Source organism: Schistocerca americana, chromosome 2 (genome assembly GCF_021461395.2).
Source record: "Schistocerca americana isolate TAMUIC-IGC-003095 chromosome 2, iqSchAmer2.1, whole genome shotgun sequence".
Classification (NCBI taxonomy): Eukaryota; Metazoa; Arthropoda; class Insecta; order Orthoptera; family Acrididae; genus Schistocerca; species Schistocerca americana.
In genome coordinates, this window is record NC_060120.1 from 3,516,654 (window position 1) to 3,537,612 (window position 20,959).

The window sequence follows — 20,959 nt, forward strand, 5'->3', positions numbered from 1 at the left end:
TTAACTGACATAAATCTTCACATGTAAAAGCATTTCAGGTATATTCCAAGGAAGTTTTATAGGACCATTACTATTCACAATATGCATGCATGGTCTACTGGTTAATGTGAGAAGTTCCACAAGGTTGTTCAGTGGTGATGTCTCTGTATAAAGAGAAGTGGCAGTGTAAGAAAATTGTATAAAAATGCAGGAAGGCACACAGAGGTTTGAAACTTGGTGCAGAGAGTAGCAGTTGACTCTAAAACTAAACAAATGTATTTCATTCTGCAAAAATAGACAGAAAAAACCATTACTGTTTGATTACACTACCAGACAATCACTGGTAAAAGTCACATCCAATAAATATCTGGACTGTGAGCAAAGAGTAATTTAAAGAAAACAACTACATAGAACTAATTATATGAAAGGCAGATGCTAGATCAGGAAGTGGAGTCCACCTTCAGAGGGTTATTAAATTGTAGTTTCACCAGTACTAGGGTATTCCTCTGTAGTCTAAGAACCTTACCAGCTAGGACTGAGGAAGGAAAGAGAAGATTTACAGCAGAACAGGATCTTTCATCATGAATTTGACAAAAGAGTCCTGATCAGTCACCTATTTGGATCTCTGGGAGGGGACTGCCTATGGGAGAGAGGATTGACTAACTAATGAAACAGTAACACTCTACAAATCAGAACACAGAATCTCAGGAGTCTGAATGTGGTAGGGAAGCTAGAAAAACTGAAAAGGAAAATGTAAAGATTCAGTCTAGATATATTGTGTGTCAGTGAAATGAAATGGAAAGAAGATAAGTATTTCTGGCCAGATGGATATGGGGTTATATCAATGGTGCAACTAGAGTAGGATTCATCGTAGGAAGGTGGAAGAGAGTGAGTTACTGTGAGCAGTTTGTTGGTAGTGTTATAGTCATCACAATTGATAACAAATGAATTTCCAGTCATGACGGTTCAGGTGTAAATTCTGATGTTACAAGCAGTAGATGGAGGATAGAAAAAAGTATATGAGGGTACTGAACGTGTAAGAACATGTAATTCAGTGTGTAAAAGGAAACGAAAATCTAATAATCATGGGTGACTGGAATGCTGTAGAGGTGAAGAAATAGAAGACAGAGTTGTGGGAGGAAATGCCATTGGTAGTAGGACTAAGAGAGAAGAAAGGCCAATTTTTGCTAGTAATAGAAGACACACCATTAAAAAATTGCAAGAGGAGGCTATAAGACAGGGACTGGTCTTTAGCCTCTGCTGTTTAGTACATACATTGATGAAGTGATGACAAAAAAAAGGAAGGTTCAGGACTACAATAAAAATTTGGGGTGAAAGGATATTGACAATAAGATTCACTGATGATATTGCTGTCCTCAGTAAAAGTGAGGAACAATCACAGGACCATTTGAAGGGAATGAAGAATTTAATGAATGCACACCATGGATTGAGAATAAACTGAAGAAATGTGAAAGTAAATAGAAGTAGCAGAAATGAGTTTAGCGAGAAATTTAATATAAAGATTGGAGACTGCAAAGAATGTGAAGTGAAGGAATTTCGCTATCTTGGAAGCAAAATAACACATGACAAATGAAGCAAGGAGGACATAAAAAGCAGATTATCACAGGCAAGAGAGTGCCATTCCTTACCAAAAGATATCTCTTAGTACCAAACATCAGCTTTAGTTTAAGGAAAAACTTCTTGACTATGTATGTTTGGCACATAACATTGCAAGGACATGATTCATGGTCACTGTAAAAATGGAAAAGAAGAGAATCAAAGCATTTGAGGTGTGGTGCTGCAGAAGGATGTTCAAAATTTGATAAGATAAAAAATGAGGAGGTCCTCTGCAGAATCAATGAGGAAAGGAACATGCGGAAAGCACTGACTAGAAGAAGGGACAGGATAATAGGACCTCTGTTAAGATATCAGGGAATAACTTCCATGGTACTAGATGGAGATGAAGAGGGTAAACTAGGTGAAGACAGAAATTTTAATATATCCAACAAATAAAGGTGGATGCAAGTGCTACACTGACATGAAGATGTTGGTGCAAGAGAGGAATGTGTGGCAGGCAGCTTGATGAGTTGAAAGAAAAGGGACATTAATATGCAAGTACATATGGAAGACCTGATCAGGCATTCTTCCCACACAGCATTAGCAACTGGAACAGGGAAGAGGGGAAGTGACAGTGGAGCACAAAGTACCCTCCACCATACACCATAAGGTAGCTTATGGAGAATAAGAGTAGGTGTTCTTTATTATTTTGTGCCAGTTCTTCTCACACAGCTTTCAGCAGACTGTACCAGCAGGTTTTTGAGATACGGTTAAGCCATAGCGATTTTTCTAGTGTGGAAATGCAAAAATACTGAGGATCAGATACAAAGGAACATGAGAGCCTTCAAGCTGGCAAAAGAATACTCATGGAAGAATTGGTGCAACACACGAAACTTCATTTTACTTTTATGTAATACTTCGACAGCCTCATTTCTTCTTCATGAAAGGCTTATCAATGGGTTAATGTAATGCAAGTGAAATCAGAAATTTGATCAAAAATTATACATTTTTATTGAAATAAGATACGCGAAGAAATTCCATAAACTGTTTTCTTTGTTTCTGTCATGCAACCTTATTAACTAGCTTCATCACAATCAATAATTTCAGACACATTTCATATTTATAACAAAGTGTAAAGTTAGAGTTTATCATGCCACTCTTGAGCTGGGACTCCAAGTGTGTGCCTGGTGCAACCACCATTAAATTTGTATCTATTTTTATGTCACTTTGTAATCAGCAGAGTACTGCTATGAAACTTCCTTTGTTTTTAGTTAATCCTGGTGGATGAAGTTGTTTTTGCTATACCTCAATTAAAATAACTATGTGATTGATGTTTCAAAAATTCAAGTGGTAAAATCCAGCTGCCGGTGAATCATAGTTATTTCTCGAGCTCCACATGCTCACTGTGTCACCTGTTTTGCAGGAACTTACAGAGCATTATCAAATGTGGCTGGCTTCAAGCTGGGAACAATATCCCTGCCCATGCAGTCTGTCAATTACTAAGTTATTTTAATCAACTTATAATGTTTCTGTGTTGTACGTAGATGTATAGATTCATATTAACCATTGCTACACTCCACCTCTTGCGTTTAACTTCTATTATTCAAAATTTCGATGTTAGTGTTGTTTCTGTTACTTATAATACATTTGTTCCAGTTACAATGCTAAATATGTGCTTTTTCATGTTTGTGTGCAGTCTGTAGCTATTCCATTCAGTCAACTACACCTACATTATTTGATTTGTGAAAAAAGTGGTTCTGGAACTGTGACCTAAGTGTGTTGTTAAAAAGTAAGGTTCTATGTCAGAGATAGTGATAAAGGGAAGTATTCTCACAAATAAAGCACAGGATGCCTGAATCACTGTTTATTTTACCAGAAATAAAAAAAAATTGTTATAAATTCTTTTGAAATAGTTTTAAGTATTGTGTTAGAACACACTGCTGTAAACCAATATCTTAATACTTACAGAGCTGTGTACAGAGATGCTGACATATATTTACTGGATGATCCACTGTCAGCAGTTGACACACATGTTGGGAAGCAACTGTTTCAGGATTGTGTCAATGGTTACTTGGCTACAAAGACACGTATTCTGGCCACTCACCAGCTGCAGTATCTAAAGGATGCTGAGCAGATAGTCATACTCAGAAATGTAAGATGTTTCACCTCTAATTATTGTTAATCAATGCAACTGTTTATTGATCTTTACCTTACACCATACAGTCTGTTCATACAGGTTAACCGAGCGAGGTGGCGCAGTGGTTAGCACACTGGACTCGCATTCGGGAGGACGACGGTTCAATCCCGTCTCCAGCCATCCTGATTTAGGTTTTCCGTGATTTCCCTAAATCGTTTGAGGCAAATGCCGGGATGGTTCCTTTGAAAGGGCACGGCCGATTTCCTTCCCCACCCTTCCCTAACCCGAGCTTGCGCTCCGTCTCTAATGACCTCGTTGTCGACGGGACGTTAAACACCACTAACCTAACCTAACCATACAGGATATTGATAGAAAATTAATGTTAGAATATTTATTTGTTTGCATGCACACACACTCTGCAGACAGAACTTATATAATTACATTTAGACTAATACTGTATAATCGTTGTAAAACCAAATATTATAGAACAGTGTTGTGCAATCCACTGTCAGTGATTTGTTGGCCTTAGATGTGGATTCCCATGTCAACAGTGAATCTGTACTTTTCCTTAAAAAGTCTGTGATCCTGAGCTGTTAACAAAGCCACCATAGAGGTTGGAACTGGATGAGAAAGCCTCACAAGTTGTTGTAAATGGATTGTTGTGTATTCATGTTGCCTGAGAAACCCAAAGAAGAGGTGATATGCATCCACTTCTTCTCCACAAGAGTAGGAAGCCTTTGAAAATGGTTACATAAACATGCATGTTTGAATTGAGTCTGGTCATTTGAGAAGCAAGATGCCTAGGCATTAAATTTGTTTGAAATTTCGTAGACTAGGGAACGAAGGGTAGATTGTTGCACATTCCTTCCTTTTGTGTCTTGTCGTTTCCTCCCATTCCCCCTGCAACTCTTGTGTCATGCCTCTGTGTAGGACATATCAGTAATCTGTAGTTAGGATTGCAGTCCAGGTGGTGTATTCCAATACTTGGCCAACCTGAATACCATGTGGTTTTCAGTCAAACAGGTGCTGAAATTTTGAAGTACTGTTAGAGCAGTTAATAGTCACTGATTAGGGAATATAGAGGTGCTGTCATCTGTGAGGAGAAATGAAGTGTTTCTAGTATCACAATACATTTCGTGGTCATGATACTTACTTCTGTTGGTAGTCAGTACAAATATATGTTGCCTCGGCTACTATCTTAAAAACTGCACCAAAGTTCCGTTGTTACCATGAGTCCCATTGTTCAAGTCAAGGTCAATTATTACATTCACCTTAGACAATTTCAATGGGAATGGAATGATAATAATACTGTGTCTAGGTGCTCTTATGATCTTCTTGAAGTCTCCTCAGCATCTAAATATGCTTAGGCTAGGGGAGGAAGAGTTCTAGTGATCCAGAAGTGTCCAGTTAAGCACTCTATGGTTAGTTTTGAGATGATTGATTTCAGATTCATATTGTTAGATTTATATTGATTCCTTTTAAGAATAAATTTGGTGCAGAGGTACTGCTGGCATAGATGGACAGTAGGGCATGCGGTCAACCAAGTGTGTGTTGGTATAGGCAGAGCATATTGCTCCCAAACAAGGTCTTAGCACTCTATATTGGCATTTATTAATTCTCTTGTGGTAAGTATCAGGTGCAGATCCATAACAGACACTCCCAAAGTCAACGATTGGACATACTGTCGTGCGTTAAAATGTTTGTGCTGTGCCGATGTTCAAAACCCTCCAAGGTTCTGTCACAGCTCTGAATATACTAACAGCCATCTGACATTTCATAGCCACATGTTTTGTGTCCACCTTCCTTGATTTAACAGTGGATATATCCTGTCTATTTCTTCACAGCTACTGTTGGAGCACAAAGCACAGGCAGTGTGGTTGTCATTTGTGATTTACATTCTTCGATGGATGTACTTTCCATGTAAATACAGGTATCATCTGCATGTTGCTGAACTTTCACCTTCTCTAAGAATATTAGGTCAGTCAGTGTGTAGATATTAAACAGAAGAGGTGTCAAAACAGATCCTTGCAGCAATCACAGACTTGTAGTTTGTGGTCTTCCTATACTCCCTTTATGTACGATTAGTAGCAACAAATCATTGAGAATAGGTATTGTGTGTAGGATATGCATTGTTCCTGTAGTTTTGTGGCAAGCACTGAGAGCTCTATGTTATCATAGGTACTGTTTAGGTCCAGAAACAAAGCTATAAGGTACAATTTTTAACTGTTAGAACAGTGCTAATATGGACACTACAAAAAATATATATAGGAGTCACAGATTTTGTGGTGACTAACCAGTTTAATGATGCATTCCAATATAGGCCTAATCATCATCAGAAAATCTGGAAAAGTAACAAAACCTCAAATAGCCATGTGCAAATTGAGGGTTTCACATCTTGAATATGTGTCATTGACAGCCAAGAGGCTGTCCTCCTTTGTGGTAGAGGAGTTGGTGGGGACACTGCATGCTGTGTCACCACGGCTGCTGGGCTGCTGAAGGGGGGCATGGTTGCTGAATGTGGTGAGGTGGCTAGCCAGCTACCAGCACTGATAATGGAGGGAATATTGTAGAGTCTTTCATGTTGGTCATCTGCATTGCTGTCATGCTTGTGTACTGCCTATTCTCATATGATGCATGAGCTTCTTGATAACCGATGTTATCGTGAGCCATTCTGCACTAAGTGCTCAAGGAAAGTTTTATCCATGGAGTTGTGATCTAATTTTCTGTGTATTCGTACAGGAAATGCTTATTTTCACATATGTTAACACTATGTCTAGTAATAACTGACTGCTTCTTGTCTAGATATTGCATTGCTTGCTACAGTGTCCATAATGCAAATAGTTATAGCAGAGCAGCCCTGGGAAAATGTAAGGCTCTGTTAGGTGCCATACACTGTGTATTTAATGTAGCACGGCCTCTGCTGTGATTTTAATGTATCTGCACACACTGGTTGGGGCCTGATGTCGGCATCCTCATGAATGGCCCTCTTATAATATCCCCTTACTGGCACTGCTGCCACGTTACACTCAAGTACTCGTAGCATCTCTTCCTCTGGTAGAGAAGTGTCAGTATTGGGCATTATCCCTTACAGTGTTGTTAAAGACTTGGTTATGTAAGCTTCTAGTTTATTGGAGAGATCACTTCATTGCTAATCATGGCATTTGCATTTGCAACATATCCCTTACATTGTTGTTAAAGAATTGGTTATGTAAGCTTCTAGTTTATTGGAGAGATCACTTCATTGCTAATCATGGCATTTGCATTTGCAACATATCCCTTACATTGTTGTTAAAGAATTGGTTATGTAAGCTTCTAGTTTATTGGAGAGATTACTTCATTGCTAATCATGGCATTCGCATTTGCAACATATCCCTTACATTGTTGTTAAAGAATTGGTTATGTAAGCTTCTAGTTTATTGGAGAGATCACTTCATTGCTAATCATGGCATTTGCATTTGCAAAGTTTGCAGTCTCAATTTTAACATTCTTCCTTCCATATGATAAAGTGTTCAGTATCTGCTTTTATATATTACTGCTGTGCTGTCTGATTATTTAGTTGAGTGCTGTCGAATGTAATCTACCAATGTTTTTATTTGTGCTTTCTGCAAACACTACAAATGATCACCATCATGCAACTGTCATGTTGACTGGGCACTTATCTATAGGTTGAGCATTGCTGCCAACATGCACTGTCTGTTGCTGCAGACTGGCTGCTGCCAATGTATGTAGGTGAAACTGCCTGTTGACCAATACACATGGGAGCTTATGAGCTGTGTTGAGCAGGTGTTGGTCTTCCCCATGTTGCTGTTTCGTAGACTGATTTGTTACAGGCTACTCTTTGTTCTTGGCTAACTTGAATTCACCAGTGGTTTTGCCCATATGGTCTACATTAGTGTTCAGGAGCTAAAGAGCACTATAAATGCCACTGAAAAATCTGCATGACGCTATTGACACATGGTTTGCTAATGTTCAGCAGTTCTCCACATTCACGAAACTGCCCACTGTCCATCCTGCACACTTTAGTAGCAGCAAACATGGAAAATGGCTAACACACTGTTAAATCTATCACTAGGAAACTGGAATAATGTCCAAAATAAGTTAAATCCTGTAGAGTGAATTGCAATTGCAACTCCTGTGGAAGGATTGTTGCTATGCTGAAACTAATTATTTTGTTTCATGAGTAAAGTGAATGCACATATTATGTGGATTGATATGGGATGTATCTGTGTTTCTGTTAGGTGTAGGATTACACTTATTTAAAGCTACAATAAGAGAAATTTATGCACCTCCATAGCTGAGGTCACTAACACATGCCTGTCCATTGGCACTCAACTTGGAGGTAAGCTGGCTTGAATCCTGCTGGTGAAAATTTTCATTACCACTATTTAACCAGGGGAGGAGAGTTTGGCATAAAGTTTGTGATCAACAATCTTTGTGCCAATGTCTTGGATTACATTTCAAATCTTTCTGCAGTGTCTCTTAAAGCAAGGGCATGAGGCACTATTGAAGGTAATCCATTCATCAGATGGGGATGTCTAGCTTGACAGCTCCCTTGTTGTTATTTAAGAAAAGTAGGCTATGTGCCAGCAGCAGGACTCACCCTCTCCTTTCCTTTCATTAATAAGAACATGAACTCAACACTACACTGAACAAGCACTCGCCACTGATATGCACTTGACAGTTCATAAGACATTGGAGGAAGGCTATGGCAAACCACTTCCACTAGGACCTTCCCTGGCATGATGATGCAGCAATCTTGTATCTGCTCCTCACCACCCATTCTCTGAATGCAAGACTACTTTTAGGAGAAATGTAGATATTTAACTGTTATAAAGAATGGAAGTTTACAAATAGTGTCGGGACTACAAGTTTACAAATATAATTGCTGCTCACAAAGTCAAGGGAGATATAACTACAGTAAGATGAGATATTTTATCGTTTACTGCTGTGTAATAATAGAAGGCACAACTAATTCGATACTCATAACTGCCATCAGTGTACAAAATGGATTTATGCCTTTTAAGTAGTGTTGACTGCCACTCACGTGAAGCATGTACAGGATTGGACAAAGAATGCACCTTTGTGGATCACTTCAGGTTATGTTATACTGATGACAAATGGAATTAGACATAGCTGTCATATTGAAGAGACAGTACTCTCACCATTGTAGTGAAATGAACAGTTTAGCATGTTGTGCACTGTGATGTTGTATATCTTCTGTTTAAAATTGCCCATGTCTGCTGCTAGTTATTTGAGTGAAAGTTGCACACGCCATGGACACAGAGATGGACCTCAGTACATTTTTACTGTGGCCTCTGAAATTATGGATGTAAGGAGCACTTCATGCACCACTTGCTCGAGGATACACTGTGAGTGGTTTGATTTGTACAGGCCCACGGCCACCAGTGTTGCCTACATTTAAAAACAAAATGTGGAGGACAAGGCTCATTATCAGCTACCTCAGACTGTAACAGTAGATAGATGAGTCTCAATGCAACAGAAAACTTGTGGGTTCTTTGTGGTACAATAACAACACATTAGCAAAAATAGCATCTATAATCTCATATTATCTCACACACTAATATATTCATATGACCCAGTTAATTGAATTGCCACAAATCTTAATAAACAAACTTTCTCAAAGATCACACATATGAAGTTAAGAAAAGCTCTTAAATCGATGCAGTCACTTTGTTATCCACTGTTCTATGTCTTTACATGGTCATGTCAGTGTGATAGGGGTGCAGTAATTTGACATTGTGATGGAGACAGTCACTGTAGTTTCCTGGGCTTGGCAAATTCATGTATATGGTGTAAAAAACGGAACTGAATTGGTTATCCAATTTCTCCTAGCTCAGTTAAAGGGTCAGGTTCACTTTAATTTTGGCTGACTGACTTCTGAATACTGTGTTCACTCTAAAACTAGAGACTGCAATTGATTGAAATTCTATATTTACAAATAATGTTGCTTGATTATCTAGGACAAACAAGCAAATCATTACAGTGATGAATAGCTGGCCAAGAATGCTTAACACAATAGCAAAATCATTCCCGAGTGTGAAAATAGATAACATGACAGTAACTAACCACTACTTTAACCAGGAGAGGGAGTAAGCAAGAACAGAACAAAAGTCATTTAATGTACAAAAGCATTTAAAATTCACACACCAAAGAATAAACAACACATAGAAAAACCATAATAACATATAATAACACAGTACCCCTGGCAGCTGGTGCAGAAGCTGCTTGCCAGTGACGATTCAGTTGTCATCAAGCACTCACAGAACTACACCACAGAATACAAATAACATCTTTGGTTGGCATTAATCCTGATTGACGGCCACAATAACAACATGCAACATGCATAGCATATGATATGTCAACCTCCTCAGTTGAAGTGGAGCATCGTCATGAAAACGGGCAGGGAAGTACAGGTGCTTGCCTGTAGTTGCTGCACTTGTGTTGGAGATTGTGGCACTGGTGCTGGAAGGTGCTGAGGTCTTGGTGGTGCAATGGATGGTGGCACTTGACGGAAAATGTACGAAAGCGTGATACAGTTGAGTGAAATCAGTCTGTTGATTCATGATGTACAGGGTATGTCAGCTGGTCAGGTAATTAACAGTGACGTTTGCCAACAGCTGTGCAATTGAGATGTTATTTTATTTTATTCTGACTACCGGTACCAGTTTCAGCATTCCACTATACCTAAATATGCATCTCTCAAAAATAAATTATATTGTCATACAGTGCTGTATATTCCTGGATGTCATGAATTCAAAACCATTTCCCAAGAGCTTCATTCGAAGACTTGAATGAAATGGTTGTGGGCTTGCTATTTACCATAACGTCCAGCATCTGTGTACCTCTTCGTAAGACACAGTATGGGTCAGTGTAAGTAGGGCTACAATGGTTGCTTGACACTGTCTGCCCAGAGCATTACATGACTAATGTGGGCTCTTAACCACCATAGGAAATCTGGTCAGTGTTGTGTTGATGTTTCTAGAGAACTGGTGTTGACAAATTCACCAGCAAGACTTAATGTTTCGCCATAGACCAGTCCCACAGCTGAAGAGTCCATATCTGGCTTCTTTGTGGTTTGTAGGCCAAGGAGAATGTGAGATGCTGATAATAGTTTCCACAATGAAACTTTGTCTTGAAACATGGCAGAAAATCCAAAGAGATTCAAATGCGAAATATACTAGACGCATGGCACAATCAATGCCTTCTCTGTGCAGTAGCAGTGGAAATACTATTGATGACAGTGCTACTAAAGCAGAGTTATTAGACACAGCCTTCCAAATTTCCTTCACCAAAGAAGATGAAGTACATATTTCAGAATGCGAATCAAGAACAGCTGCCAACTTAAGTGACACAGAAGTAGATATTCTTGGAGTAGTGAAGCAACTTAAATCATTTAATGAAAGCAAGTCATCTGGTACAGATTATATACCAATTAGGTTTCTTTCAGAGTATGCTCATACAATAGTTCCATACTTAACACTCATATACAACTGTTCATGTGATGAAAGATGTGTACCCAAAGGCTGGAAAGTTGCACAGGTGTCACCAATATTCAAGCAATATTCAAGAAGGACAGTAGGAGTAATCTGCTAAATTACAGACCACGCCCGTATCATTAATGTCAATATGCTGCAAGATTTTGGAACATTTATTGTGTTTGAACATTATGAATTACCTCGAAGAGAACAGTCTATTGACACATGGTCATTATAGATTTAGAAAACATCAGTCTTGTGAAACACAACTATCTCTTTACTCACACAAAGTGTTGAGTGCTATTGACAAGGGATACAAAATTTATTCCTTGTTTTCATGTTTCCAGAAAGCATTTGACACCATGCCTCACAAGCAGCTTGTAATCAAATTATGTGCTTATGGAATATTGTCTCAGTTATGTGACTGGACTCTTGATTTCCTATCAAGGAATCCACAATTCATACTAATTGATGGAAAGTCATTGAGTAAAACAGAAGTGATTTCTGGCACTCCCCAAGGTAGTGCTATAGACCCTCTGTTGTTCCTTATCTGTATAAATAATGTAAGAGACAGTCTGAGTAGCTGTCTTTGATTGTTTGCAGATTATGCTGTCCTTTATTGTCTAGTAAAGTCATTACAAGATCAAAACGATTGCAAAATGATTTAGTTAAGATATCTGTGTGGTGCAAAAATTGGCAATTGACCCTAAATAATGAAAAGTGTGAGGCCATCCACATGTGCTAAAAGGAATCGATTAAACTCCATTTACATGATAAATCAATCAAGCCTAAAAGCCATAAATTCAACTAAATACCTAGGAATTACAATTAAAATCAACTTCAATTAGAATAAGCACATAGAAAATGTTCTGGAAAAGGTGAACCAAAGATTGCAATGTATTGGCAGAAATCTTAGAGGATGCAATAGATCTACTGAAGAGACTGCCTACACTATGCTTGTCCATTCTCTTTTGGAGTACTGCTGCATGGTGTGGGATCCTTACAAGAAAGGATTAACAGAGTGCATTGAGAAAGTTCAAATAAGGGCATCGCGTTTTGTATTATCGAGAAATAGAGGAGAGAATGCTGTGGACACGATACAGGATTTGGGGTGGACATCATTAGAATAAAGGTGTTTCCCATTGCAGTGGGATCTTCTCATGAAATTTTGATCACCAACTTTCTCCTCTGAATGAGGAAATATTTTGTTGCTGCTGAACTACACAGGGAGAAACAATCCTCAAAATAAGGGAAGTCGGAACTTATACGGAAAGGTGTAAGTGTTAGTTTTTTCTGTAACTGTATGGGAGTGGAGCAACAATGAATTATTGTGAAGGTAGTTTGATGAACCTTCTGCCAGGCACTTAAGTGTGATTTGCAGAGTAGCATGTAGATGTAGAGAATTACAAGAACGGCAGACATCCAGGAATTCCCATGGCACATGAGTGTCACCTTCAGTGAATGATACCATTGCTCAGTCACTCAATTGCTGGTAGGATGATAGCTAGTGGTCTTGAGGTGTACATAATCATATAACTTTGTCTGATGGGCATAAAAATCTGATTCAAATTGTTGGACACAGTCGTTAGCTATGTGCAGCGGATAGCCGGACTTAGCTAACTATACCAGTGCAAATGCAGACGGGGATATTCCTGCAAAGATATTGTCCACCGGCACTGCCTCTGGCCAGTGCGTAAAATCATCCATTATTATGAGCAGATATCGTTTACCGTTTGTGGTCCTACAACATAGAGGTGTTTGTGCGCAAAACAAGGTGGCATCTGGAAAACTGTTAATTTCTGGCCAGCTTCAGTGGTGTTTATGTGACTTATGACTAAATAAGAATGGAATGAAATTCCCCTGATACATGTTTGTATCTCTTTACCCAACATTACTGACCATTATCCAATTATATACTGTGACATTCTTGTCTAAATTCTGATGTAATCTATTCTCTAACACACAATTGATGTATCTCTGGTGAATATCAGTTTAAATCTGCCCTAGATAAGATCATTCCAAATTATATATTGACAAGACTAATGCCACAAACAGTTTTGACTACTCATAACATGTAAGCTTTCACGGCCGGCGTCTTCATTAATTAAAACTTTCGGGCTGAATTATCACGGCCCATATATAAAACTGCTTCTCCTTCCTGACGTTTCGTTGCCTTCTGCGGGCAACATCTTCTGAGGTGAGTCGGCGACTCACCTCAGAAGATGTTGCCTGCAGTAGGCAACGAAACGTCAGGAAGGAGAAGCAGTTTTACATATGGACCACGGCAAGAGAAAGCTTTCGACAATGTTGACTGGAACACTCTCTTTCAAATTCTGAAGGTGGCAGGGGTAAAATACAGGGAGCGAAAGGCTATTTACAATTTGTACAGGAACCAGATGGCAGTTATAAGAGTCGAGGGACACGAAAGGGAAGCAGTGGTTGTGAAGGGAGTGAGACAGGGTTGTAGCCTCTCCCTGATGTTATTCAGTCTGTATATTGAGCAAGCAGTGAAGGAAACAAAAGAAAAATTTGGAGTAGAAATAAAAACTTTGAGGTTCGCCGATGACATTGTAATTCTGTCAGAGACAGCAAAGGACTTGGAAGAGCAGTTGAACGGAATGGATAGTGTCTTGAAAGAAGGATATAAGATGAAGATCAACAAAAGCAGAACGAGGATAACGGAATATAGTCGAATTAAATTGGGCGATGCTGAGGGAATTAGATTAGGAAATGAGACACTTAAAGTAGTAAAGGAGTTTTGCTATTTGGGGAGCAAAGTAACTGATGATGGTTGAAGTAGAGAGGATATAAAATGTAGACTGACAATGGCAAGGAAAGCATTTCTGAAGAAGAGAAATTTATTAACTTTGAGTATAGATTTAAGTGTCAGGAAGTCATTTCTGAAAGTATTTGTATGGAGTGTAGCCATGTATGGAAGTGAAACATGGACGATAAATAGTTTAGACAAGAAGAGAATAGAAGCTTTTGAAATGCGGTGCTACAGAAGAATGCTGAAGATTTGATGGGTAGATCACATAACTAATGAAAAGGTATTGAATAGGATTAGGGAGAAGAGAAGTTTGTGGCACAACTTGACTAGAAGAAGGGATCGGTTGGTAGGACATGTTCTGAGGCATCAAGGGATCACCAATTTAGAATTGGAAGGCAACGTGGGGGGTAAAAATCATAGAGGGAACCAAGAGAGGAATACACTAAGCATATTCAGAAGGATGTAGGTTGCAGTAGTTACTGGGGGATGAAGAGGCTTGCACAGGATAGAGTAGCATGGAGAGCTGCATCAAACCAGTCTCAGGACTGAAGACCACAACAACAATATCCAAATGTTAATAATTCCAATTTATAGATATTGTCAGCAGGGTGGCCTCTTAAGGAGACAGTATCATTGAGGAGCTTTTTTTTCTCTCTGAACATTTACCTGCAAAAATATGATCATCATCATCAATCATGCTAAACTTAATTATTTTTCATTGAGGGAACACTGCCAGATTCGTACATAATCCTTTTTCCATTTTAGTTTTAAAAAACTATAATTTCAGCATTCCATGAACCATGAGTAATTCATGATTACAGTATTAATACAGAATTTGGTTACTTTAACACATTGTTTATTCTCAACACAATATTTTGTTGTGCTGATAAATGCCTAAACTTAAAACAACAGCTTTAATTGACATAGAACTATGATTTTCTTTCAGGGCAGAATAGAAGATCAGGGTACATTCAATGAGCTTCTGACAAATAAATCTGACTTTTCAAATTTGCTTGTCAGCAGCCAAGAAGAGACTGAGAAGTTGAAGGATGCAGTAACAGCCAAACTTTTGAAAAACCAAATGTCAGTTGTATCAACTTATGTAAGTAACTGCCAGTTTCTGTTTCATTCTCACAAACATATAACCCACAAAATCCAAGATTATTAGAGTGATCATCAAAAGGTAAACAGTAGCAATGCTCCTGGTTGGTTATTGAGCTGGGTAATTAGATGAAGGGGACTCAGCTCACAAATGTGAACTCAGTTTGCTTTGCACTGTGAACAGCGTCATACTTTATCATACTTGTACAAGAAATTTGACATTTGTTGCATATAAAATACTCAGGTATTATGTTTCTGATATTAATATTATATTTCTCCTTCTCAACTATGCCATAATTATAATGTGGAAAACCATTAACAACACCAAATATAGTCATCTGAAGGTACGAATGTTTTGGTACTTTAACATTCAAATCACTGTATATATACTCAGCAATGGTATTTGTACATTGATGAGCAAATGAATAAGAGACAGCTTTCATATAGGAGGGATTAACCTAATGGAATAGTGCAATCTGAAAAGTGAGCTTAATGTCACATGGTTTAGCATTGGCAGTCTGAATAACATTCACTAGGAGGACAAGCAAAATACAAGATCTCACTGCATTTGATTATCATCATATCATCAGAATTGGACAACAGAGAACACCCTTGCAAAATCATGCAGAGAATAGTTGTTTATTGTCTGTAAGAGCATGAGGCTACAATAAATACTTATGTTTGAGTAATACTATCATCACTAGGATCAACTTCAAATATCAACAACAATGAGATGACTGTGTGTCACTCTCAGCTGTTTCAGATTATAGCTGCAGATAAATAGGGCACAGTGCACGATCTTTTTCTCATTTCAGTGGTAAACAAAAACAACCTATGATCAGACATATTAACTTACATGATTTTGCTACAGTGCAAGAAAACCATTATGCCAAATATATCATCTTCTGACAAAATAACACGTAGGTGCTGGTGCAAGAGAACCATTGTCACATGTTTGAAGTATGTATAAGTTGCAATTACATGCTGGTTATTTCACATGGTTATCAAAGAGCAAGTTAGGCACTGAAGCTCTCTTATGAGCACAGTATCTTCCAGTTTGGTGAGTCTGTCATTATGTGGCATAGCGCCTTTCTGTTCAAGACCATTAAACTGAAACCAGTGTTCTGGATTCTACTACACATGGCGAACAGATATGTGACTATTGCTGACTTATGTCTCAGTGTTTATCATACTCTTTTGTCTTTGGTAAAATATGATGGTATGGGTTTTAAAATGAAATTATGTATCTGGAAAGTAACATTGCATTAAGAATGGAGTTAATAAAGCAGTTCTGGAAAAAACATTCTGCATATTCAAATTCTATTTATTGTTCTTGAACTAATTGTGGTGACTACATTTATTAATTTCTGCCCTTTTTGTATAACTGCTTTACACATTTTTTACTTTATCTTTCGGTTCCACATGTAACAAAAATCATATTTGTAGTTTTTTTAATTGCTTTATTCTTCTTCTTAAGAGTTCTGTACCTGATGAAGATGAAGAGGGTGATGAACCAGAAGAAACTGCTGAGATGATAGAAAGAGGCAAATTGAACAAGACCCTCTACAGAGATTATTTCAGGGCTGGCTCAAGCTACTTGCTACTTGCTTGGCTTGTATTTGTTCTTGCAGTTGGGCAGTTTGCATCCAATAGTGCTGATTACTGGGTTACTTACTGGTTAGTATCTTCATAAACTATTTGGTAATGAAGAAGTATTTTTGCATTAGTTGACAGAAGTGGGATGGGCAGTATCAATCAGTTAAATGAAATGCAGTTGACAACTTACTACTAGAATGCTGTGTGGGAATGCATGAATGCTGTGTGGGAATGCATTAGCAGCACATATGTAAGGGGCATTCAATGAAAGTGAGTTGGAAAACCATATATAAACCATTTTTTTATTTTAAATGTAATCACTATAACTATTAACTCGTTTATCCTAGTTTGAGACAAGCCTCCTTGGGAAAACGTTTTCGGTTCCCTGCAGAACTATGACTGGATCCAGGTGTGCACCTCTTTGTCTGAAGCAAATTGGTGTCCACAAATTTCTTTTTTCGAGACTCCAAAAATATGGCGAGAGGTTTGAATTATATGGAGGATGCATAAGGGCTTTCCCGCAGAATAACTTTAGCAACATGTGAGCAGGCATTATTCTGCAACAGAATGATGTCCTTTGTTAAAATTCCTGTGTGTTTGGACTTGAAGGTGCACATCAGTTTTTGCAAAGTGTTCACGTAACACTGTGCATCAATTGTGCCACTGTGTTCCTGTAAGTCAAAGATCATCAGGCACTTGCAGTCAAAGAAAAAGATCATCATGACTGTTCTAGAGCTGATGTGTTTTTTTTTATTATTATTATTATTAAACTGCGGAGGTTTCACTGGAAAACCTTACAGATCCTCCATACAGTCCCAGTCTCGCCCCATGCAGCGTCCGAATTTTTGGAGACCTACAGGATGACACACAAAGCCATCAATTTGTTTCAGATGAAGAGGTGGATGCCAAGGTACAATCACAGTTCCAAGAGAACTAAAAACATTTTTCCATGAAGGTATTGACCATCTAGTATCCATAGTTGGGTGATGTTAATCAAAAAGTCAACTTTGCTAATCATTAATCCATTACTAAAAGAGTTAACTTTTAAATGTTAAAATGTTTCTTTATAGGAGATTTATCAGAAGTTAAAGTTAATTGTTAGTCATTAACTCATAACAGAAAACCTTATGTTGTGGCTGTAGTGAAATTACTAAGTGAAATCAACATATTACCTAAACTTGAATAAAATGTTTTGGTTGGGGAAGTGTAGGTAGCACATCAAAGACAGATAAAAAAACAGTTCTGTCATTTAGTTTTATAATTTTTTGGTTAACAATGTTAAATCATAGAAGAATCGAAATACTGGAAAATCAAATAGTATCTAACATAAGGTGCATATTTTACTTCATTAACATCAACGTGTTAAAGTTTTCATTCAAGAGCAAAGCTCGTTTAAGAGACCAAATGTCTTTGCCCAGATATAAAAGTCATTTGAGTGCAGCTATCATGTGTATAGGGGTATTATGGTTAATAAATAAATGTACTAAACCCTGTCCTCCAAGAAATACTACATCAGTGAATGAGTCTTTTGATATATTTAGACACATTTTGACTAGATTTTGGGCTATACTTTTTACAGATGTATTACCACTAGACACCCTTTAGGTTGTTGTGAGAGCTAGATCCAATTCCATGATTTATTTACCACAGTCAGTTCACTAACAAAAAGTAGTACTTAATGCAACACTTAGTAAAAAACAACAACAGAGACCCAGCACCCAGTTATTGTCATTCGCACTCAATTGTTTACATCAGTTGCGTACACCCCAACATAGCCACGCACCTACGTGACCCAAACTTGTTAGAACATGGTTTCTACAGCATCATTTTTGTCATAAATAGTAGGTACCTCATTAATGATTAATGGACACAGAGAAAGTTAACATAAGTTAAAAAAATCCATTAACATTCTATACAGTTAACTTAATAGTTAATACATTACTCTAAAAGTTAGCTTTGTTAATTAACAATTAATGGATTAACGGTCGTGTGCCCAGCTGTACGTGTCTCGCAGTGGGATAAATAATGAATAGTTATGGTGGTTACTTTTGAAATAAGAAACAGTTTACTTACTTTTTGCGTGTATCACTTTTTCATTTGACTGGCCCTTATAGAAAGACAAAATATGTTAAGCTATTAGAGCTACTCACAGACCAAGTTCTTTTATGACAGGGAAAACACAACAGTGTTTATTGTACTTTCTTTCAGAAAGTAAAAGAAACCATTAACTGGCATCAATTTTAGCATCAAGAATGAGTTATTTCTGCATTTAAAAATAATGTAAACATACAATTCACTTAGTGATTTAAACTGATGCAGCAGTGCATAGAACTCATGGAGAGTACTTCAAACAAGACTGAATGATGATAATTAAGATAATAATTTCAAATCTATCAGTGTGCTCCTCATATCAAATGTTCTTATCCATCCAAAAATTATTAGTACATCAATATAATGGAAGGAAACATTCCACGTGGGAAAAATTATATATAAAAACAAAGATGAGGTGACTTACCGAACAAAAGCGCTGGCAGGTCGATAGACACACAAACAAACACAAACACACACACAAAATTCAAGCTTTCGCAACAAACTGTTGCCTCATCAGGAAAGGCTGTTTGTGTCTGTATGTGTGGATGGATATGTGCGTGTGTGCGAGTGTATACCTGTCCTTTTTTCCCCCTAAGGTAAGTCTTTCCGCTCCCGGGATTGGAATGACTCCTTACCCTCTCCCTTAAAACCCACTTCTTTTCTTCCCCTTTCCTGATGAGGCAACAGTTTGTTGCGAAAGCTTGAATTTTGTGTGTGTGTTTGTGTTTGTTTGTGTGTCTATCGACCTGCCAGCGCTTTTGTTCGGTAAGTCACCTCATCTTTGTTTTTATTAGTACATCAGTAATTTATAAGCTTTGCTCTTGGCATTTTGTTTGCCTTTTACCTCACTCTAGTTTCCATTTTTATTTTCCAAGTCTTAATTTATAAGACCAATATTTGTGATCTGTATTTCTTTTCAGGACAAACCAAGAGCAGCTAAAAATGGATATTATGAATAAGAGAATGTCATTTGAACTGGCACAAGTTATTAATACCACAAATGAAAATCTGACTGCTAAATTTCTTTCGGGACTGTCAACACCACCTGATTATCAAAACTTTACTAATCCTACAGAAGCAAATGAGCCTGTTTACATGGCTGAAACAGTGAACCAGACAGCTTCATTATATACTGAAGGAGGTGACAGTGTTACAGAGGTCATCTCTCAAATCTACAATGAAACTGATGGAAAAAAGCCAGAGGCATTTGAAAATTTAAAAGTTTCTGAATTGAATAGGAATGAAACAGATGACAAAAATTATGTGACTCCTGCATTCTTCACCAGAGATGAATACATCATTATATACACTATATGTATTGCGGGCAGTGTATTTATTACAACATATAGATCTTTTGTCTTCTTTAAAGTCACCATGAATTCATCACAGGGGCTACATAACAGGATGTTTAATGCCATACTGAAGGGTTCAATGAGATTTTTTGACACAAATCCATCAGGTAAGGAAATTATTTTTTTAAATTACTGATCTATCACTTCTGATGCAATATTTAATTTGATGTGTGCGTCACATATTTTATTTCTTTTAAAATACTGAGATATGGTGACACTGAGTACAAAATTTCATATCAGGCAAAGAAAGCAAACTGCAAGGTGTGTCTGCAGATCTGAAATATAGCCAGAAGGTAAACACTCAGCAATATTCCCAAATAAATGTGACTGACAAAAGATAAATATATTCACAATTATGTACATTGAGCTCCCCTTTATGTTTACTAGCTTTACATTAATTTTTACTTATCAAAGTCCATCAAAATAATGCACTATAAGACTGTGAGGGAAATTGGTGGAATGGGTAGTTGAAAAACAAGAAAGGAAATTAATAATCATAATAGAATAATAATAATATGGAATACATAACAGAGGAGCAGAACAGAGATATATAAATGTATTATAATGATTAGAAAGAGGTACTTATAAAGGAAATTATTTACAGATGGTGAAATTACAAGAATGATTGTGTATGAGAAATCCAGTCACACAAACAAGTGACAACAATATACACTAGTAAATTCAAAAAGTACAGGAATATTCTGTTGCATTTCAAAGCTGTAATAGCTGTCTCACTCATTATAATGACCTGTGAATGGTTTAAGACATTTATTTACATACCATGCAGATGTCCATGCAGTCCAGAATAAAGGCTAAGAATATAAAAAAAATTTTGAATGTAAGTGTATTTGGTTGATATTAAATATTTGTCAAAATCATA

General features: G+C 37.5%; 1 protein-coding gene across 1 annotated transcript in view; it reads left to right on the top strand.

The window, feature by feature from the left end:
* LOC124594893 (ATP-binding cassette sub-family C member 4-like) overlaps positions 1 to 20,959 on the top strand; it is a 162,642-nt gene that overhangs the window by 102,750 nt on the left and 38,933 nt on the right. Inside the window, exons 11-14 of the mRNA XM_047133366.1 lie at positions 3,505 to 3,688; positions 14,886 to 15,041; positions 16,518 to 16,717; positions 19,648 to 20,186. Coding sequence (XP_046989322.1) covers positions 3,505 to 3,688; positions 14,886 to 15,041; positions 16,518 to 16,717; positions 19,648 to 20,186 — 1,079 coding nt within the window. The remainder of the gene's footprint in view (positions 1 to 3,504; positions 3,689 to 14,885; positions 15,042 to 16,517; positions 16,718 to 19,647; positions 20,187 to 20,959) is intronic.